Source organism: Taeniopygia guttata, chromosome 3 (genome assembly GCF_048771995.1).
Source record: "Taeniopygia guttata chromosome 3, bTaeGut7.mat, whole genome shotgun sequence".
Classification (NCBI taxonomy): Eukaryota; Metazoa; Chordata; class Aves; order Passeriformes; family Estrildidae; genus Taeniopygia; species Taeniopygia guttata.
Window position 1 is genome coordinate 103,187,649 of NC_133027.1, and position 23,024 is coordinate 103,210,672.

At 43.0% G+C, this 23,024-nt stretch overlaps 2 protein-coding genes across 5 annotated transcripts in view; one reads left to right on the forward strand and one right to left on the reverse strand.

The window, feature by feature from the left end:
• The window catches only part of PPP2R5A (protein phosphatase 2 regulatory subunit B'alpha), a 40,635-nt gene extending 38,455 nt beyond the window's left edge, over positions 1-2,180 (forward strand). Inside the window, exons 13-14 of the mRNA XM_072927541.1 lie at positions 139-240; positions 958-2,180. Coding sequence (XP_072783642.1) covers positions 139-240; positions 958-1,090 — 235 coding nt within the window. The 3' untranslated portion in view covers positions 1,091-2,180. The remainder of the gene's footprint in view (positions 1-138; positions 241-957) is intronic.
• A 1,927-nt stretch (positions 2,181-4,107) lies between these two features.
• Positions 4,108-23,024, reverse strand: PACC1 (proton activated chloride channel 1). Of its 4 annotated transcripts, none has more exons than XM_012572387.5 (8): positions 22,841-23,024; positions 19,223-19,319; positions 17,458-17,667; positions 15,288-15,442; positions 14,302-14,444; positions 9,079-9,223; positions 5,501-5,605; positions 4,108-4,806 (listed from the first exon to the last, which is right to left on the reverse strand). In XM_012572387.5, the coding sequence occupies exons 1-8, from the start codon at positions 22,874-22,876 to the stop codon at positions 4,645-4,647; spliced, it is 1,053 nt and encodes a 350-aa protein (XP_012427841.4). In that variant the 5' UTR covers positions 22,877-23,024; the 3' UTR covers positions 4,108-4,644. The 4 variants fall into 4 exon arrangements, with proteins under 4 accessions (XP_012427841.4, XP_030124956.4, XP_072783643.1 ...); XM_030269096.4 differs by having other exon boundaries at positions 22,862-23,022; XM_072927542.1 differs by having other exon boundaries at positions 19,223-19,382; positions 22,862-23,015.

The window sequence follows — 23,024 nt, forward strand, 5'->3', positions numbered from 1 at the left end:
TTTGTTTCAGAAACTCCCTGACCTTACAGTAGTATCTTAAATAAGAAGCTTTGAATCCAAAAAAGAAATCAAATGCTTGTTTTCTGAAGTTAATTTTGTCACTTATTAAATCTTATGGCTGTGCTCCTTCTGTTCCAGAACCATTGTGGCACTGGTGTACAACGTGCTGAAAACCCTGATGGAAATGAATGGCAAGCTCTTTGATGAACTCACAAGCTCATACAAAGCAGAAAGGCAAAGGTACTGAGCCTTTTTCCAAGTTCCCATTGATGAACAAGTCCAAGCTGTAATTTTGGCAGCTGCTTTGCTGTTGTGGGGCTCTGTAGTGGAGCTGTTTGGTGCTGGGTGTCCCGTGAGTGAGGCTGTGCCATGGGAGAGCCAAGCCCAGGGAGGGGACAGGAGGGCCCCAGCTCTGCTCCTGCCTGGGCAGGGGATGTGCTCCCTCCTGGGTGGGAAATGGGTCTCAGCTGCTGCTGGCTGTGCTGCCCCAGGTGTCTGAAGGGCATGCAGCTGCAGAACTCCTCACAGCTCAGCAGAACCAGTGCTCACCCTACTCAGCAGTATTGCTGGAGTCAGGGAGGCAGGGCACAGGTGACCCTTGGCCAGCTGAGACCACTGCCAAGCCTCCCTGTGGTAGCTGTGTTCTTCCCTCACAAAGATTCTCAGTCCTTTAATTTGTGTGCATCTGATTAAAAAACCTCCTTAAAACAGCAGCCAGCTGTGCAAAGGCGCCCTACAGCGCTGGCCTGCATTTGCTGGAGCAAAGGTACAGTTTCAGCACTCACATTACAAATTTGTTATGCTCTTTTTAATTGAGGAAAGTGTAATTGCCTCTAAAAATAGCTTTGGAGAAAAACTTTAAAGTGGAATTAGTAGATGCAAGTCACAGTTAAGTTACTGTGTCTCCAGATTGTGCTAAAAGCACGTCTGAAATTGATCTTTCACTCTTTTCTTCAGAGAGAAAAAGAAAGAATTGGAACGTGAAGAGTTGTGGAGAAGGCTGGAGGAGTTAAAGCTTAAGAAGGTGATGGCAGAAAAGCAGAACAGCACTCACAACGTGCTCAATGCACACAATACAAGTGCCAAATAAAAGAAATGACCACCTCTACTCGGCAGACATTCTTTTTTTGTACCCTTTTGAAATATATAAGGATTTGTAAAAGAAACCTCATCAGTATAATAGAAACAGCCAATTTTTTTCTCTGGCAAATGTAAAGATTTGAATTTAAATACAGCAGTTAAGTGATGTCATTACCACAACCTATTGTAAATTTGTCTAATTATTGATATACTGTCACTTCCAATGTTTCATAGAACTGAATTATCATCCTTAATGAGTGAAATAATTACGGGAGTGGTGAGAATTATGACTTGAATTTTTGATTGTGTTGCACATAGGTGGTATAGTTTGCTACGTACACATTTTTCCTTGTTTTATATGTGCTTTTCACATTGCTGCATACTTTGGTTAAGGTGATAGAAAAGGCTTCTAGTTGTGCTGTATTTTCTCAAATAAAACCAAGGTACGTTACCAGTAACTTGAGATATTCAGTATATGCCCCTTACAGCACCAAAAGCAACTCGGATCCAGAGCTGTCCTTGAATTCCTGATTGGATTCAGATTTAGATTTATACAATGCTCACATTAGAAAGGAGGCAAGGTAGGGAGAGAATGAGCTGCAACAGGTTGGGGTGGCCAGTGCCTCTGCCCTATTCCTGCTGCCTCTTGGGTCCTGGGCTGGTTAGGGATTTCCTCCTGCTACAGCTGAGGATGGAGCTTCCTCTGGAGAGCCCATCAATGATGCTCCTCATCAGCCCAAGGACCCTCTGGAGTGGTGCAGTCTCCAAGACAGACCCATCTTGGATGTCTCTGCGTTAGTTTTAGCATCTCATGGACTGAAGAATGAGACCAAAATTGGCATTACTATTTTTTTTTTTTTCAGTAAGGAGGGAAGAATGTTGAGAAATTATTCCTTGTTTTCTTTAAAGAAAATGCAGTCTGTTTTTCAAAGGCAGAAGGTTGACAATAGAAGTCTTGTCTGTTTACTTGATCAAGTATTTTTTCACATCTTTTATCAGAATACCATTCCAATCTCTTAAATTGCAGTTGTGTGGAAAAATTTTGTAATGAAAGGTCTTTGGGGAACTGAGCAGCATTCAATAAAGTCTTTATGTTTGTATTTAGTGCTGTACCTCACATCTTTGTGTTTCTGAAGACCAGAAGAATTAGAATGGCTGTTACAAACAACCTTATTAACTGCCCACTGTGGATTTTCACTGAGTGGCTAAAGTGGGGTAGTCCATGCTACACTGAGTCAACTGTATTACACTTGTTTGTTGCTTCATTTTTGTCTCTTAAGTAATTGTTTTACAGAGGGTATGAGACTAGCACAGCCTGAAGGCAAAGGACAGTCACACAAGCACAGCTCACCTTTAGTGCTTCAGTGTCTTTTGCCTTTAGAAGAATAAAATTCCCAGTGTGTGGCAAACTTTGTTCAGCTGTCCTAGAACCTAAATGAAAAATAACTTACAGAAATGGTGGGGAACCAAACACCTTGCAGGGGTTCAAGGAATAAATCACTGCCATTTGTAATTGTTACAAGTTTTTCCCAAAGTTAAAAATAGGGACATCAGGCTTAAGTAATAGAAAAAAACAACACAGGAGCTGTAAGATAGCCTTCCAAATTGTGCAACACTTGCTGTCAGGATTGCTCCTATAAATAGGTTTGTAAAAGAAAGGTTTCTTGGCTGGGATCACTGGTCTGCTCTTGTAACATTTCCTTATAAAACAAAACATCTTGACAGCTGAGATGTAGTGACTGAAGTGGACTGCTGTGGGAGTTTATTGAGAGGAAAAAATAGTGCATACTGCAAAAAGGAGTTTATCCTTTATTTAACTATGTTTTCTACTCACCCCACAGCTGCAGCTACATTGTCTTCCAACTTACCTTCTCTCACCTCATTAGCAAAAAAAGAAGGAAAAAAATGCAGTAGGATCCATCAGAACCAATTTCAATTGTTTATAATTTTTGCTTTTTTTTTTTTTTTTGTAAAATCCAAGAAATAGGTGCTGTTCAAGGAACAGTTGGGTGTTCCTTTGGCAGTGGGGCATCAAGAAAGCTCAGTTGTCATAGCATAGGCTCTTAGGTAGCAAAGTCAGTGGGAGTTTTCTTGATGTGGAAGGGTTCAGTGTGGGGGATTTTATCCATCCCCACCCCTTGCCTGGTTTCTGTCCTGTTCCCCATCACCCAGGGACGGAGTAGCTTTTTTTGCTTCAACCATGCAGTGTTTGGCCTTTGCTGGTCTTGTCCAGTTTAATCTCATCCCTTTGCTGTGCACTAGGCTGAGCTGCTCAGGAGCCATCATTGCAAGACACTGAAGATAAGGTGGGGACTGGACACCACCTCTCCCCCATACAACCATCTCTGTCCCCTGAGTAAACATTTTCCCCCAAACAGCCAGTGCTGCTATCCTGTTTATCTTACTGAGTTTTCTCCCCTGTTTATGACTGTGTCTGGTCAATGCAGTGCTTTAATTTGCTCTGGAAGCCAGCTGAAAGTAGGAAATTTTGTCCAAAAGGCTTCCTCAGATGCCAAAAACAAGGAAGGAAGGTGAGGGGGTACTTTTGATACACTTACTCCTCTGAGTACTCTGCTGGAAGAGGAAGGAAGACACAAACTCTGAGTTGACATCCTTGCAGCAAAGCCTTCAGAGCAAACACACAGTGGTGCCCTGCTCCCTGTAGAGCCCACACATCCAAGTCAGGCACTCAACTAACAAGGGACTTATAAGGAAGAAAAAGACACCAGCACCCCAGCACAGCTGGTGAGCAGGCATTCCCACAGAACAGAGAATCACAGCTCCTTGCCCCGCTGATGAAAGACTGTTTTTCACTTCCTTAGGAAAGACTCCAGAAAGAGGGATAAACAACAGCCTGAGACACTTCAGGATCAGCCACCAGCTCAGCCCCCCATGCTGTCCTGTTGCTTGAGTTTCTTTGAGCTGGACTGATCAGTGGTTTCCACCTTATCCTCATGCCATAACACTCCTGCCTCCTGTGAAGCTCCTCCCTGAGAGCAGGCAGATTCAAAGAAGGCACACAATAGATTACTTGAAGTATTTTTTAATATTAAAGTCATTGTACTTTGATTTAAAGATGACATGTAATAGAATTCCAGTGTATTTTGTTTTAAAACATGCTTTGGAGAAGAGAGGCCAGGATGTTTTCAGAGCACTTTACCTTCCACTAAGCACCATCAAGGCAGTGACTGTGCTACGGGAGCAGCTCACAGCTGATGCAGAAACTAAAGGGTCTGTCTGAGAAACATTCAAACTCTGTCCACTTTTTCACAATTTCCTACAGTGATGACTTCCTGAACACTAGTGAGTTCCCTCTTTTCCCCTTGGTTCCCCCATACACCGAGGTAAACTTGTTAAACTTGGACTAGAAAAGCATGAGTTTGTTAGACCTGTCCTAGAATTAGCTCCTTCTGCAGTTCCAAGGCTGGTTCACTAGGCTGTTCCTCCAGCCAGCATCTCTCTGGAAGAAAACATACCTGGTTTTCAGCTTTAATTGCTGATTGCAGATTATTCCAGTTATTTTCTATCCCTGCTGCTATGAACAGTTAAAAGGCAGTCTCAGTCTCAGCTTATGTGGTTCGTTACTTGACGAGTCCTCTTCAGATGCCTTCTTCGGATTTTGATCATCCACTTAACACTTAGCTTAGCAAAGTCTGCTGCCTTAAACAGGGCCAGAAAGATACCACAAAGAAGAGCAATCATGTTCCAGGGATTTGCTGTGATAATCTGAAAGAGATGACAAATATTAGTCCCCTTATCTGCTTCCACATATTGGAGAGGAGTGAGAGGTGTGAGAATGGGACTGGGCTCTAAAGGCCAAGGAGGAGCCTGGGTCCTGCAGGGACAGCAGGAGTGCAAAGGACCAACTCCTGTCCCACACAGTCTGCATTCACACTCTGGTTTTGGGCAAGAAAACACCAACACTCTAGATTTTGCTGCTGCTGGACCTTGGTTGTCGGGTAAATAACAGTACCACATTTTATTCTAATGAATTTATTCTAATAATAGATTAAAAAAAACCACACTAGGCTATTTTTATTCTAATTTCAGCCTATTCTAGGTTTCTTGTCAATTAATTAAAAAAAAGTCAATAAACCAGATTATCCAGCAGACTTATTTAAGCAAAAAGTTCAGCCCTGCCTGAAGCTGCCCTTTGCTAGAACACAGGGGGCCAGGTGCTTTTCTTAGCTATGTGGTACCTCTAGCTGCAAGCAGAATGCTGAGTGTCACCAGCCCAAGGAACAGCATCACATGCTCCTGACCTCCACACAGAATGCACTGCTGCACATAAGGAAGAGCCTACACTGAAATTTCAAAAGTATCCTCACTCTTCTCTGCATTTCTTCTTGGGGTGAGGTAACAGAGGCAAATGCAGGCACAGTCAGACAGTGATTGGAGAGGGGACTGGTGGGTTACTCACGTCCTGAACAGTCTGTATGAAAGGATCTTTCCATTCAAACACCACAAAGAACAGCTGGTCACTCCTTGGTTTAGTTCTCTGGTCAATGTAGTTAACCACACTGGTCTGGGGAGAGGGAAAGGAAAGTGCAGGTTACTTTCTTCAGCAGTACAATGAGGCTTTTGTGCAACAGAAAAAGGCCTGTAAGAAAGTGAAAATACCAGACTATTTAGGGACTTCCACCATAGCCTTCCTCTGCCTAGAACAATTGGCTGCCAAAATATGGCAAGGGCAGTTTCCTCCCTCTGTCTCACGTTCGCATTGACTTCCTATTTCTCACTCAGGATCACACTACAATACCATTTCTACGTTGCCTCTCAAGAGGGGACAATTAATTTCCAAAATTCATTTACTTGCAGTAATACAACATTTGGAAAGCTCTCATGAATGAACGTTAAATTTGTTTTATTTGCCGGAGAACAACATAATGGTGGCAGGAAGATTCCTTCTTCTTGAAAAATGGGTTGTAGAATAAACTAGAACATTCCAGCAAGTGCAGAATGAACATGGAAGGAAAGAAGCCCAGGTATTAACAACCAAACCCATACCTCCCTGTAATGCCCATTAACTGGGTCACCACTTGAAACTAATGCTGCCCAGCAGAGAGCTGTAACACAATTCCAACAGGGAACTGGGTTAGGATACCAGACTATGTTACAGCCACATGAAGCCAGGGTCTCAAGAACCACAACCAGGACAATATTAGGACATCAGGCCCCAGGAAAACACTTGTATTGTACCACCTGCCCCCAGCCTGGGGGGAACTACACAGGGTTTGTACACGGGCAGCAACCAACACAGTTTGAACTGCCCCCTGCTCCTAGGACACAACACAGACTGCCCAAGAGCCACACAGGGACCTCAGGAGAGCACAGTGGTGGAAGGACTTCTCCCTCCCCAGCCTCAAAGGAGTGTTTGCATCCTGGTGTGTTCAGAGGGGAGTACTGCTGCTCGTTCTGTTTCATTCTGTACTGAATGAAGCAATGAATCCAGCAGCACTGCGATTTTCTATCAGGGTTGTGACATAAAGATGAGGCAGACGATGGAAGAACATGCCTTTTCCATGTTCTGTGAGCCCAGTTTTCCAGGCAGAGTTGGAAGTCTCTAAGCAGACCATTCTCTTCATCTCCTTACAAGCCTTCCCATTGCATGAGGGATGACCTGCTACAAAAGCCTGTGATCTACCATGGTGCAGTCTCTTAACAAATACCTCAGGGATTCTCTCAGTCTTCTCCACAGCCCCAGCCCTGAACAGATTTTAGGCTGCAGGCAAGAAGACGCAGGAGCTAGAACACTGTTCGTGGCCACTCACAGCATATGGAGCTTCCTCACCTCCTGGTGTCTGGTCAAACACCTTTGCTGCAGACTTATTTGTGAGGAATTTTGAATGAGTTACAAATGGGACCTCTGAGTTGCTTTAGATGATGCAATTTATTTTTCTTATCTTCTGCATAGGCAGGAGGGTCAGTTTGGCTCACATCTTTACCCCATGGCTCAGAAGGTCACAAGACCTCTGGTTACAAGACCTTTCAAGGATTTATTAACCAATAAAACACTGCCAACAAGGATATTTATGTTTTTCATCCAATTCCTAAATATTTCCATCTTATGGACTCATACTACAGTGTAAGCTTTCTTAGCCAGTCATGTTATGACATACAAACCTACAGTACTGTACTCTAAAACTCTGAAGTTTCCTCTATTTAGCATAACATGTTTCTGCTTTAAACTATAAATCCACATTCTTGCTTCTAACACCTAAGTTTGGAAGCCTTTTCCAAGGTCTCAGATGAAATCCTGTGTTTAATTCTAAGCTTTGGCTTACAGGCCCAAAGCTGTGACAATTCCCTGCATTTCAGATTCCAACACTTGCCCCACACTTCCACAGCTGATTTCCTTATTGCAGGGTACCAATGCCCCAGCCACACTCAGCCAAGAAAACTGCACACCAGGAAGCAAACAGTACACAAGGCAAAACAAAGACAATGGGAAAGGAAGAAAATATAAATTAATGACTGCTGGGCTAGTTAGCTAGAGTGACTGTTCTGTTTGACCTAGTATTTGTATCCATCTTTCCAGTATGCCAGCTCCCAGGTTTGGATTTGAAAGGCTAATGGACTTCCTGGTGCAATTTGAGCAGATGTTGTACTGTCAAACAAAGCAAGTGCAAATTATGTCTGAGCTGTTTCAATTTCTGCTGTATTATTAATAGGGATCTGATTCCTGGTTTCTAGGTTTTATTAAAAACAAACAAACAAACCCACAAAGCAAAGAGAAAACCCAAACCAGCAACAGTGTTCACTTACTCAGATGATCAGTCCATAACTGCTGAACTAAATAGATGTTTATGGTCACAAAAAGCTCTTTTTTCCCTGAATTTGAGCCAGCCTTTTGTTTCCACTTTGAGACACGTTAGACTTGGGCACACAAAGGAAGACTTTCAACAATCCTGTACTTGGTAAGCACCAAATGGCAAATGATACAGAGCTGTAGGTGATGAAGGACAGACAGATGGCTGCTGTCAGTGCTTACATGGCAGCAGCAGACTGATGCATTCTTTCCTCTCCTCCAAACCAAGTTATTAACTTGGGACTTGCATGACTCTGGGGTTCGCCTCCTGCCCTTCTCTAGTGGAGTAGGAGTGTATCCCTCTCACAGTCACAGCTCTGGGCTGCCCCTAAGGCTGTACCATGTAACACCAAACTGTGAGAACTAAGGATAGAACTGAAGATTCTGCTTCATTTTGCTCTCCCCAGAACACTCTTTCCAAGAGAACCAAGGACCAAGAGAAAGTATAATCTCTGAAAGAGACACCCTCTAGAAAGGACAGTTCTTAGAATTTTCATTTCTCACCACTGGTGAGACACTTCCTTTCCAACCAACAATGGAAGCAAAACAAACTCAAAACAAAATTATTTTCCCTTGAATTAATTGAACAGAACAGGAATGAAAGTCAGGCTCCTTTCCTGTCTAGATAAGCTTGCATCTTCCACCTGCATATTTTCTAGTTTTAAATGATGCAATAAGTTACTCCATGCTTCTAAGGACATTCAACAGCTAAAAATTCCAAACCCAAACAAAAAACAGACATAAGAATGCTACAAAGGATACAAGGCTTAGATTTACCTCTTCATCCTAACATCGGTGGCAACCTAAACAATATCTCTTTCCAACAGTAGCTGTTATTTAGACAATTCCTTTGGCAATTGTTTTCCACCTTGAACTGTAGCTGTGTTAATATTTCTGTGTCAGTCTCTTGGGACTCTTACCTCAGACTACAGGTGTCATAACCCACGTGAGGCCTGGATTTCTGGCCTCCTGTTAGGAGATGTTTTCCTGAGCTCTCACAAGGCCATACCAACAGCTGAGCACATCAAGACATTTACACTTCTACAGAATCTCTCCTTCTTCAGAAACAGTGTGAGCAACTAGAGCCAAAACTGCCCAGTGCAAAGTGGCATCATGTATGCAGTGAAACAAAACCAAACTCCCAAAACATTATCAATACTACTTTTTTTTTTTTTTTTTTTTTTTTTTACCTCTTGTTTGAATTCAACAGTCTCACTACCATCTTCTTCTTTTGTTTTGACCAAGGACATCTTGACCCAAGTTCGGAAGCCTCCAGAAAACTTCCAGCTGGAGTATGAGCTTTCACAGTCCTTCATGAATTTTGCTTTTTCTGGACTAAAGGGAAAAAAAATCATTACTTTATTTACCAAACTGAGCACTGTAGGCAGAAGGTCAGACCTAGACACTTCAAACTTTGTTCCCAGTTCCTTTTATTCTCCACCTGCTAAACTCAACACATCTAAAGCATTGTGTGTAGTGATGTTTTCATTAATGGTAACACTTCACTGGTGCATCCTTAACTGCAGAGGACTTACCTGGTGCCCTACAACCCTGGAGGTGCCTGTAGGGATTGTTCTGCCTCACAGGGAGTGTGGCTCTGCTCATCTGTCACCTCTGGGACAGAAAGGAGCAGAGCCAGGACCTCAGGAAACAACTCATCACCATGCTGGGAAGCAAGAGACAGCAGGAAGAGCCTAGAGGAAGGACAGGGTGCTTCACCTCATTTCTGGTTGCCAAATAAACCAGTTGCAATGCATACATGCTTAAAATGCCTTGAAATCGACATTCAGTATAATCCTATTATTTTGGAAGCGCTGTAGCTTTGGTGCAAGGCTCCCACCTGCAAGAACTGTTATCCCAATATGCAGCCATAGCTATCTGCAGCCCCCAAAACAGTGGGATTGCATCTTTAAGGCTTTAAAGATGATAAATCTTTAAGGCTCCCAGCACCCCTCATGCTGCAAGTAAGAAAGGGGTAGCTTTAAGGCATATCTGGTCTCCATCTCTTCTCTACCAGCTGCACAGGACATAGTGAATTAACCATGTTATTTACTTGAGCTCTTCAGTACTGTGATTTTAGCCATTTTCATGTCATCCCTGTGAAATAAGCCCAGCCCTGCAGCTGCTTTTCCAATAAGGTTTAATTTGAGAAGAAAGGGTCAACCACAGTGAGAAGTCAGGCATCAATTAAAGGCTATTTTACTAAGACAGATTTCAGGTTGTAGAGATATGACAGGATATGTTAGTCCTTAAAAGAAGGGAGAAGGTTTTGATCCAGACTAAATCCATCTACCTAGGAGAAGGGAAAGAGCGTTCTTTGCTTTTATGGCAGAGGATGTGCATAACCAGGTCTTTCAGGAGATGAAGGTGTTTTCATCTTTCAGGAGAAAAATGCAAAGAAGTACAGAAGAAAAGCAGAGGTACAGAAGCAAGCTCTTGTCCCAGAACAGGCCAATCAGGAAGATTTGTCCAGCACTGACCAGATTTGCACTTTTCCTGTCTTTTTTATTTAGTTTTCAAACTCAGGGCTTCTCTTCTTTCTACAAACCAAGGTGCCTTGTCTACAAGGACCAAAAGGACTGCATTGATATAAATAACAAATTGATGGCTACTCTGGAGCACACCACCTGCTCAGGCTTAATAGATGAATACACACGTGTGCACGGGAGGGCAAAACCCAGCAAAGCCATTCTCTCAAGTCAGGGCTTCAGGCAGTGGCCTCAAACACAAAATCCCACTGTGCACGTGCACAGAAAAGAGAAGGGTTTATGGAAAGAAAAACTAACATGCTTTGCTACCTATCGAGGCAGTTGCTGCTCCCAGGGTGTCCTGGGAAGTTAGGAATATCTTTGCTTTGACACGAGCTGCTTGTTTAGTGACCCCAGGATGGCACCCACAGGAAAGATGGGGGCAAAGCCTAAGGACAAAGCCCACAGCCTGCGTGCTCCTCACCAGAGCAAACCAGGGACACAGGAACACCCAATCCAACAACTGCTTCCCCTCCTGGGCTGTGGGCAGAGAGCAGCTGAGGGGATGGCACAGGGGAGCGCTGCAATGCTTTGCACTCAAGAGGAACATACATAATTAGCACTCTGCCAGCCAGTCAGATGCCTAATGGCTGGCTAAATACAGCATCCCAGAAAAGCTTTCCAAGCCAACATGGAAAAATGAGGCAGGAAGTTATGACACAGCTACAGCCACAACTTCCATGGTGGGCAGACAGCAGCAGTATGCTTTGCCTTCGACAGCAATTGCAGGATGGAAAAAGGAGGATTAATAATATCTTAGGAGAAGCTGTGGAGAAGTGATCTGAGAGGCATCTCCATAATCCAGACCACTGCCACAGAATGAGGGGAAAAAAAGGGGGTTGGACAGGAGGAGTACAGCACAGAGGCACAAGCTTTGCACAAATTATAGCAGAGGGCAAATAACACAGCTTTAAAACCACACACAACCAAGTGAACACAAGACAGGAAAGGGATTTTCAGCAGGAAACAGTTCTCCAGGCAATTTCTTTTAATTCCCTCTTCACACCAAAGACAGACAACCTACACAGGCTACACCTCTTTTTTTTTTTTTTTTTTTTGTTGCTGTTTGGGGTTTTTTTCCTTTTTTTCTTTCTCTTTTATTTTTGTCTGTGGGAGTCACTAACCTATTTCTGGACTGGGCTGTAGTGCTGCAGCGGATCCTTTACCACCATGGACCACCCCACGAGAGCCAGAGAAGTTCAGGACAGAACACCAGCAGATTCCAATGCAGCAGCAAGAGCCAAACCCACTGATGGTTCAAGTCCAATCTGTGTTTATTGCTTTTGTGTTTCCCCAGAGCAAGAAACTCTCAAACAGCCGTGGCATCTAATAAAGGTTGGTATGGTAGCAAAAGTCTCAATCCTTCTATGTTGTATTTCTCTGCATGCAGCAATTCAGATCAGAGACATGAACATGGGGCTCTGTTTAGACCCTGAAATAATCTCTGATCTGTTCTCACTGGTATCCATCATTTCACAGGACCATTAGTTATTTTACATACTACACTAACAATCGTTTTGTCAGGAATATATTCAGAGGATTTTCTTCTAAACACCACGTATTATCCTAATGACAGTTCAGGGGAGGAACTTGTATTTCCAGCCACACATTTTGGGTAATTTGCTAGGGTTTCATTATTTCCCTCCCTCCAATTAATACGGTACAGACAGCAGCTGCCACTATCTTAAAAAAAAAAAAAAAAAGAAAAAAGAAAAAGAAGCCAGCAGCATCTCCCTCCAGCTCAGAGGCCAACAACAGCACACAGTGCAGCAGTGTTCTGTGGAGACCAGAACAAAACCAGTGAGCAGTGCCAGTTTCATGGAGTCTGATCCAATTTTAACAGAAGGGCTGCAGAGAATAAAGCCCTTGACAGAAACAACTGGACTTTGCTCGAGTCCTCAGCACTTACTGCACCACAAAAAATCTCTTAAAGGTACAAGTCTTTAGATGCCATTTTTTTATTGCTTGTGGCACCTCTGATAATACTGTACATGAACTGCTGGGCACAGTGTTATTCTGGGCTCTCATAACCAGTGAGATACTTTGTCAGGAAAAGTAGTTAACAGAGGCCAGTGATTGAAGTTTTCAGAGGCTGTATGGAAGGACACACAAGAGTTTCTACAGATATCTTATGCCAGACTTCCCATCAGCTAAATTTAGCATCTGCTGATGAACAAAAAATCATTTCTATTTTCTCTTCTGCTGGAAGCTGGACAGAATGAGTGCTCTCCACATACACAATGCAGTTTCACACGCACTTTCCATAGCCAGGAGAAATGTAAACTCCCCACCTGCCCTGAGCCCAGCCAGTTCATGCCAGGACAGCAAACACAGCACTGAGCAAGACAAGCCACACCATGTGTATTAAGTTTGGAGGATGCTGCAGAAAAGACATCACTGGCCTCCTGCCCACAGCTGGTTCCTTTCCTGCATTCCATCTAGATATGCAGATCATTTAGCACTAAGGCATTCATCCTCTTGCCCATGTTACCATTCACCTGGGTTAGTTCAAAACCAGTTTTAACTCCTAATATCTGCCTCAAGCAAGCACAGAGGACACATCCCCAAACAAACTGAGCACAGACTGAGCTGTTCATGCTGCCCCCAGCTGCAGCACCAGGGCTGGTCCCAGGCAGTGCTGGTGTCTGGCAGTACAGAAAGAGCTGAGCACCTTGCTGCAAGTGGTCCCACTGTAACATTTCTTACCAGAGCACAAGCCATAAAACCAGAAAAAATCCAACATAAGGAACAAGCAGCACCTTCTACACCACTACTCTTAATTGGTGTTCTCTCACCCTAAAATATGACTGCCTAAAACTCCCAGAACATTAGCATTTTATGAGGTGTTTCAGTGCAGTTACAGAAAACAGTTAAAGACTTAGCATGCCTTCAGTGAAGCAGAAATGCTTTGTAAAAGGCAAATCCAGCTAATTGGTCTTTGGCCACCCAGAGGTATCATGTCTGAACACTTCAGTCTTTGATCCATCTGAAAAACATCAGTATGACCATGTCCAAGCCTCTGAGAAGGCCTTGCTACAATAAAATCTGTTCTCTTCCCTCCTTCACCTAATTTTGTTCTGCATGGGTTCTCTATCCCCTGTCCCTTTTCCACTGAGCATCTATTATCAAATTAAGGTTTTCTATCAGGTGTCACTATGACGAATATTTCTTGCCTAACTTTTAACCTGGATCTCAGAGAGAGTAACAGAATTTGAATTTAAATTAAAGCAAAAATTAAACAGTAAAATATGAAATTTATTCTAAAAAGTGGAAAAAGAGTGGGTCTTTCAAGAAAGTTCAAGACAAGATTAGTTCCATTCTTGATAAATTAGATTGGTTGATTAGATACTCCAATGATACCAATGTCAAACCAATAAAAAGCAATTTCAAAAATGAATTTACATCATTCTGCAGAATCTTAAATATAGCCAGTAATACAAAGAAACAGAGTTAATCTTTCAATGAAAACACAACAAAGCAATCTAGGGATCTGACCTTTACAGCAATTGCTTTAAAAACCCCCAAATGGCACAGAAATATTTGTGTTCTTGGTGCACTTCCTGACACACTACCCAGCACAGCACGCTTCCTGAGCACCCACAGCAGCAGACAGCAGGAAGCCAGCACAAACTCCAAGCTTTTAGAAAGTGCAGCAACAAATGGTTTAAGCACAGCTGAAGAACAGTTTTTGTCACTGAAAAAGCCCTCAATACATTTTTTAAAGGTCAGATTAGTAAACAAAGACATTAAAGAGCACCAACGTGCTCCAAACATTTTTTAAAAATCATAAAAGCCTACCTGGATTTTTCTGAAAAAGCCCTGTTTTCACAAGTATTGTGACAGCAAGTTCAGTGCAGCCACAGGCTCATCCCCCCCTTCACATACCTGCTGACAAACTCTTGGAAGGAAGAGAACAGCAGGTAGTCAATGGCACTAAAATCTTGGTCTGTTTCATTTAAATAGAACTGCAAAAACACCAGTTCCCTTTTCTTCACATCACGAGGGCCTTGAACAACCAAAGCATACTTCTGTAAGCAAACAGAGATGGTGAGAGGAGCAAAGGAATCCTCATTTCCTGTTCATTAATTTGCCATCTGGCAATAATACTCTGTAGAAATCTAACACACACACAGAGTTTCTTAGCTGCTACTAAGTACACATCTATTAAAATACCTAACAAGAATGCCACTTCAGTCCCTCCTGTTAGTTTATAAAGGAGATCTTTACATCAAGATTCAGTGTTTAAACATTAATATTTAAGTATTAGATCTGGTCATTTGTGGGTTTTGGACATTTGTTTACACAGAATCTTCCCTGCACTTCTAAAGGCAGTTTAAGTCAGACTGTCACTCTTCAGTGTACCCATCCTGCTGGCTCAAAGCATTTCAGTGCAATGAAACACTTGGTGCCCATTTAAGATTCTTCCAAGTGTGACAAACATGATATGTAATTCCCAGCAGGAATTAATGCATGAATTCCCAGCACACATAAAAAGAGAGATTAGCTATCCTCCTTTAATGGATACTGATACTGCTTTCAATCAAAGCTAGGTTTGCAATATCAAGGAAAATGCTTCCCAGTTCATTTAGGAGAAGAATGAAGTGAGAGCTTTACTGTGAAAAATTACTTATTTTATCCCATTAAGGGTTTTGTGCTGCACACACCCACAGGACAGCTGATCTTCCATAACAGATATATAACCTGGCTGGGGTCTTTTACATTTCTGAAAACAAAATGACCGATGGCTTACAAAAAATCCAAACTAGAAACAAGGATTTTTTTACAGCACGTAGTACATACTTTTACTTTCCAACAAGATTATGAGCAGAAACCCCACAGTGAATAAGCTTTGTTTAATATAATGTTATTACCATAGTTTGATTAGTAAAAGGATCTGTGTAGTTGATCCTCTGAGTGGTGCATTCAATGTCTCCTGGCTGACCTGGATTTATCAGAGGTGGAATGTGATCGTAGTAATGATGTTTGCAGCTAAGCAGCTGAGCCTTGCCTGGGTAAAAGGCAATACCTGGTTGGGGAGAAAAAACATTGGAGAGCACTGATTTCGTTCCTGAGGACATAGATTTTCATTCTGGAATTAATCCCACGGGATACTGAGCTATCTTTAAGACGCCACAAAACAATCAAATTAAACCATGCACTTCCACATTTTTCTGGAGCAGGACAAAAACACCAACTGCATCAGGACAGAACTCCCACAATGCATTGAAAAAAATCAGGGTTCATATTCTGTTACTACAGTTCAAGGTTCATAGAAGCTACCAAGTTTCCCTAGTCTTCCCACAAGCCAGCAGCTAATCCATCAGTCCCTCTCAACCCCAGATAAATCTGTAAAATATGTTAGGGGTCATCAAATGGGACATGTAGTGCTTTAGTTTTCAGATATTAGCATTTAACACATCAAGTGTTAATTGGAAAAAATGTACATACAATACACGACAGATCAAAGATCACTGGCTGAGCTAACATAAATGAAAAGATGCTCTTCAGAATACAGCATCTTCTGTTAACTGAATGTGACACCATCATAAAAATCAAAGCCATCAAACATGCACTAACTGCTACCATCCCTTATTATTTGCAGCACTGGGTAGGGCAGGCAACTACTCCACCTGGATGGAAACCCACATATGCCATAAACCTCCTGTTTCAGTCCTACAGCACATTCAAGCAACCTCAGCCACCTCAGCTTTGGAAGGCTAGCAAAATACAAGAGCCAAACCTCAAAATCCTTTTACACCACCTATGCCATTTTTATTATTTGAAACAAGTTTGTTGGAAGACAATCTAGTCCAACTTAAAAAAAAAAAAAAGAGCATGATTGATTAAATATAATTAACTCACAACTGAGATGATCTGCCCACCAAAATGTGAGATGTCAAAGCACTCAGCATATATCAAATGCTTTATTCCTTCCTGCAGAGCTCCATGCTTGCAATGTGCTATCTCATCATTTTAACAGAGCAATAAAATAAAGGACTACATTGATTTAGGTTCTCTGGTCTCCAGAGATCTCCAGCAATACTTTTGGATTTATATGTATGCTGCTCTGCTTATTTAAAATCTGCTTAATTTCTTCCTGTTATTGGATGTAAAGCTCACCTGAGTTTGCTTTCTCTTAAAGTCAGATACATATGGTCCAAACATAAGGCACTACTTCCAGAGCTGGGCTAACTGGCCATAGAGAAAAACAACTACAGTAATATGGCAACAACTCAAAACACCTTTCAGCCACAACTACTGAAGTGGGTATTTGGAAAATGTGGTAACACTTCAGACAGAAGTGTTATTGTTAAACTGGAAACTCACTGATGACTGACTGAGCTGCATTTGCTACCATGGCTCTACTTAAGAATGGCTACTAGACAATTAAAAAGAATAATAACAACAGAACTCACTACTCAAAAATGCTCCTGTGGAGCAATTCCTCCTGCAAACTGCAACAGTTTCTGCTGCCACGCTGCATTTTTGTGCCAACATTGCTCCCTGCAGTCACATCATATTTTCATTGCCTACTGATGTAATACCATGTTGTAAACAAGGCAGGGTGGAAGTAGAAAGTGGCATTGTGGTTATTTTGTGGTTGGTTTGAGAAATTCACCTTCTTTACTGTGAATGGCATCTCAGTGCCCAGTGCAGCACCGAGCTCCTGATACACATGCTGTGTGCTACTCTGTTTGAATGATACAGATTGGGGAATATCTCCAAAAGGAATTATCTTTCTCCTCTAAAAGAGGACTCATTTTAGAGTCTGAAAACACTTCTCATCTATGAAATGTTGCATAATTCTCCACAGCTTCTGCCATTCATGTTCTTGGCACGAGAGCTTCCAAAAATCTCCTGTACAATTTAACATTTCTGTGCAAAGTCAATACAACTTTTTAACCTAAAGTGAGGAAATGAAAGACCTGGGTCAAGTATTATATGCACTCTGGGCTCTGAAGAATGAACACCAAAAATTTAAAACAATCCAAGAAAAACATGAACAAGAATTTAACCCATTTTACTTGTTACCACTCTTACCAGGTGGATCATACAAGGACACTTCCTTGTAAGTGACAGACATCACTGGGTGCTTGAGCTTCTCCCTGAAGTCACTGATGGTTTGGTAGACAAGGAACACAGCTACAGCCATGAGCAGCAGATAAATAAACAGGAGAATTACTGAAAAAACATTCTTTAGGCAGGTCTTGCTGAAACGCAAAGAAGGGGTAGTGGTACCCAGCTCACCATCTGGAACCAAACAGAATATGGATTGGGACTTTAACATACAGATATTTGTGCTGAATTTTCATTTAAAGATCAATCATGTGAGAGGAAAGTAAGCCTCAAACTCAGCTTGATTTTAAAAACCGCAGCTAATTATAGGCAGGCAGATACTTCCTTTCAAGTATGAAGTGTAATCAACCTAAGATTGTGCCTCCTTTTCACATGCCAGAATTTGGCACTCTGCTTAAGGCCACTGCAGGCAGGAAACATGGCTTATTTTCAAGGACAACTGAGAAACAAAGTATAAAGTTCACAAGAAAGTCTGCTCATGGTCAGTGTTTGCTTCTGGAAAAAAAACAACTCCTTTTCCTCCATTTCTAATCTGAAGTGATTCTTACACACACTCAGCATAGACATCAGTGGAGTGATTTAATATTCTAATGCTATGCATTGCATCTCCACCATGGTAGAAGTTACTAGATATTTGTTACTCTCTAGTTCATAATTCCTTGTGCATGTTAAAAACTGTCACAGAAGGATTCTTCCAATTACAGCTAGAAAGAGATTGACCCAATTCTCCCAGAGACTCTTTTCCTTCAAATCTTGTTCTCTTTAGATCTTCACAGTAGTCTCACCCACACAGACACTGCTTTCCCCATACCCCTTGCCTTTGCCATTTCTTTTGGTAATATTTCTAAGGAAAAGGTTCCTGTACTCTTGACTTCTACATTATGTTTTGTCATGAACGATATACAGCTGATCACACAAAATTTGATGTTAAAACTCAATGCAAGGAAGGAGATAAGCAGCCATGCTTCCTGCTGACTGTTCTTGTGGTGTCACTAAATGAGTCAGCCCCTCTCAGGCCATGCCACATACTGCTCTCCAACTCTATGGTTTGGTGTTTGTGCCTTCCTGCAGCAAACAGGAGCCTTTTAGTGAACCCTACTGCACACAAAACCACTTACAAATGTCCACGGGCAAGTTACATGCCAGGAGATGGCAGCCAAGGCAATTAGGACATTAATATGCATAAAATTGCACTGCTGAAACAAACAAGTCTTGGACAGCTGCAAGGCATTTAGGCCATACTCCTTTCAGGCTGGCTAAGCTCAGTGCCCACACCTGAGCTGCAATAAGCCCATTTAACACCGCTTCATGCCCTCCAAAAGCAACCTGAACAAAGATCTATTCAAATTAAAGATCTATTCTAAAGCGTCTATTCAATAGTGCATCTTGCTCATGTAAATCTGGCACAGACTCTGCCTGCAACCCACTGCCTCTCAGGTGAGACACAACATAAAGGAAGATGACATCCTAAGCTATCTCAAGAGTCAGATGTGCTGAACCTGTTTTGATTGAGCACAGTTCCTGACAAAGAAATATTCTCCTATCAGTCCTTGGATAACCTCCTTGGTTTTCCATCAGTACTGATTCACATAAAATAAGGGAATTAAGTAGTGAAACTAGCATTTTGTTTACCTTCAGAAGTGCAATAAAATAGCAAAAACAAAACCACACACATAACAGCAGCTAACAGGCCCTAACAATCAGCAATTTTTGGGTCAATTGTTCTTACCTCGTAAAATAACAGAGCTGGAATCTTCATGAACTTCCATATCTCCTTCTCTCTCCTCTGCTGGATTTTCAGATACTCGCTCCACATCTTCACTCAGCTGTGTAGTTAAAACAGTGGTTCAATTTCCAAACATGCTCTCAACTTGCAATTGCTGGAATTTCTATGGTACAAATAAAAGAGGCTCCAACTAACCAAACACACAAAAACACACCCCCAGTCCAAGAGCATCCAACATCTGTTCCACTTGTTCACAAGACAAAAGCCACATTTCTGTAGACTTAAGAGCCACAAATTAAGTGACTTGCATGCTACAAATTTAACCTACTTCTACCCTGCTGCTTCAACAATAACATCATCTTCCCATTCAAGTTCAAAGTAATTGTTTCCCCAGCAGCTCCAACACACTTTAACCCCACAATTAGGACAGTGATCTCTGACAAGCAGGAACTTCATTCTGTCACTGAAGAATATATTTTTAGGCATAAAGAAACCACAGCACATACCAGCAAACAGAGCATTAGCACTTCTTAATAAAGAGGTACAAAAAGCACGAGATGCATTTTGACAGGTGTTAAGGCAAGGCACTGAAACACAGTCTCAGCCACAGGTCGCTGGGTCATTATGAGACAACAGTCAAGCATCTCTATATTTCTGCTCCTTATTTGATCTCACTGTGCAGATTATTATATATTAGTGGTTATGCAACTAATTAGTCTTCCAGTGTTTCTGAAACACCAACAGAGACCAGATGTTTTCTTGTTTTGCTATTCAGAGCTCTGGGCTCAAACTGCCAGGCCTCCTCCCTCAGAGTCAGAAGCTTGTCACAGCAGATATGCATCACACAACATTGTGAAGCACTACAGATTTTATACATTATAAATAGAAAGTATCTCTTGTATGTTTTCCTTTCTTTTGCGGTGGGAACTGACACAGAGATTACAACAATGCAAACCACGGCACAGCTCATCACATTAGCCTTGTTCCTGTTCCAAGGAAAACGGGGGCACAGTTAATGCTGCAGCTGCACTGAATGCTATTAAACACTATTAGACACTACACCCCTAACTTACACAACAGAAACATGCATGTATCCATAAGGGAGTGCTTTTATTTCACCCAACTTTAATTCAGTACTGAAATCATCATTATGCCATTACCAAATCATCACTAGCACCTATTAGGAAAGAGTCCACTCATTTTACGTCTTCAAAGTCTCCTTCACCTCCTGCTGTATTTCTGTATGAATTTCTGTCACACAAAGCAAAATGAAAGCAGTTTCCCAGCTGTTTTTAAATGCTAAGTACATAAATAAAGCATGGTCTCCCATAGCATGAGGCAAGAAGTGAAGAGATAACTTGTAGGCTAAAAACTCAGCTCATATGCAAGACTCTCACTGGGGTCCAACTGAAGGTACCTTTTTCAATTATCACCATAAAATAAGGGAAAATTAAAAGTCTGTTCCTTGTTGTAGAAACATGCTGGTTCTGTTTACCTGACCCAAAATAAGCTACTCTGACCCAGAAAAAAGCCCACTGAACCTCTTGTACTAGTTACACTAAATCAGCTAAGAAACCAGTTCCAGTCATACTCATGCAAATTGCTGATACCAGAGCTGATCCAACAAATGTAATGGAAGTGACAAATGACTCCCACATCTCTGATTCCCCAGCTACAGGCACCTCATTGACTGAGGTTATTGGGAGGTAAATGAATTCTATTCCTGATGGTAAGGAGACCCCAACACAAGTCTAAAAAAGAACAAAATAAGCAACATTTCTTACCCTCTCAAGAGGACCTACAGCAATTTTTTTTCAACAAGTGGAAGAAAAATTATCTTAGACATAATTCCAAATCTAAATGATTGTGTGTTAAGCTCAGAAAACACAACATTTCAGCAGTCCTTAGAAACAAACCTAAAAAATCCCAAACAACATGCAACTGTTTTCTTATCACTGGTCACAACGTTTCACAAGCTTTTCACAGACAAAGCCAGAGAAGGACAGCCAGGCAAGAGCAGGACTACTAACATTTCTTCAGATGCAGTAAGCAGGTTGAGCTGATGTGTAAGACCCGCTCCCTAAAAATAACTTTGTTTTACTGCACATCCTCAACACCTGAACTGAGGTCACCGAGATCCCAGCGCTGTGCATGGCTCAGCCACTGCGTTCTGAGCAGCACACAGCACCTTGACTCTATAAGGCAGGGCAGCACAGACCTACAAACCCAACACCTCACACACACCCCCTGCTACAGCCTCCCAGTGACTGGGAAGCCAGCACAGGACACTGCAGGACAGCTGATTCCAGCTCACACTTGCCACTCAGCTTGGATTCAGGGGTTCTGCCAACCAGGTTCCTCCTCACAGGCCAGCCTTCCCATGTGGTATTTCTGATACAGGGTGAAGTGTGGTGCCAACCAGAAGGAACACAGATCGCAGGGTGGTTGAGCTTGCAGTAGGATGCAGAGACAGGATCTCAAGGGCAGGAAGGGCATGAAGCAGAACTTCACTCAGCATTCCTCTGGGTTCAGCACATACAGCTGCGGGAGAAACAACTGCAGGAACCTGCCCATATCCCAGCAGCTTTTTTCAGTCCTGCACACAGAAAATCACTGGACAAAAAGAAGCTCAGAAACAGCAATTACAGCCATTTGAGCATTCCTGCCAGGGGCAGAAGCAACAGACTGCTGCAGGTGCTGGAGAAGGAATGGACACACAGGTGCTGCACTTACACACACACACCCTATCTTGATTCGTGCCACAGTTTGGGATAAACCCAAACATATGGAGCAGTGTCAGTGGTGGCCGATACTTAAGGTGGAACATAACATGCATAGTCCATGTCCACACTTCAGTCATCAATGCAGATTCATTAACTCTCACAAGTACCTTCCCTAGGTACAAGCACACAAGACAACCTTATCTTGATAGTCATGGGCTAAATCCTTCCTACAGGATAAAACTCCCTTAAATAAAAGGAGAACTTGCTCATACAGGCCTTTTGCTGATCCGCTGATTCATCACCTTCCAATGCCTTCTAGCCTGGCAAGAAAACCAGAAGCTGAAACTAAACAGACTGTACCACACTAAATTAGAATGTATTAAAAGTGAGCCTCAAACTACCCGTCACGTGTAGAGGAAGGAAAATATCTACATTCCTTTTGCCTGCAAGATACAAACAAAAGCGCTCTGCTGTAACTCTCCAGCGCTGCTGAACTTGGCACAAATTGCTTGTGTGTCTATTAGGAGAGATAGGAAGGAGCAAGGCAGCCGGGCTGCCGAGCCTGTACATTGATATGCAAACCAGGCGCTGCTTGGGCTTTTGGCAGCGCGATAAAGCGTCCTTCAGTTTGGGATGCGGCAGCTCTGCTACCCAAGCCGCTCTCACAGCCGACAGACCATCCATCCCCTCACTACCAAACCCCGGTACAGAGCCCGGCCGTGCCCGCCCCACACACCCGAACAGCCGCTCCCACGCGTGTAACCCCGCTCAAAGGCAAACCCGGAGCCGTGAGCGCCCCGCACCGAGCCGGGCTCAGGGCGGCAGCGCCGGCTGGCCCCGCTCGCCGAGCGGCCCCCGCGCCCTGCCAGCCCCCCCAGCCGCGCCCGGCCCCCGGCACCTCCTGGTAGGATGCGGACACCTCTGGATTTGGCATAGCATCGGCGGGAGCAGCGCCGCGGGGCTGGGCAGCGCCCGCCGGCACCGCACGGCGCGGGGCAGCCACTGGCCGGGCCGAGCCGAGCCGGGCCGAGCCGAGCCGCCCCGCCCGGGCCGGGCCACGCAGGCGCCGCCGGGACCCCCGG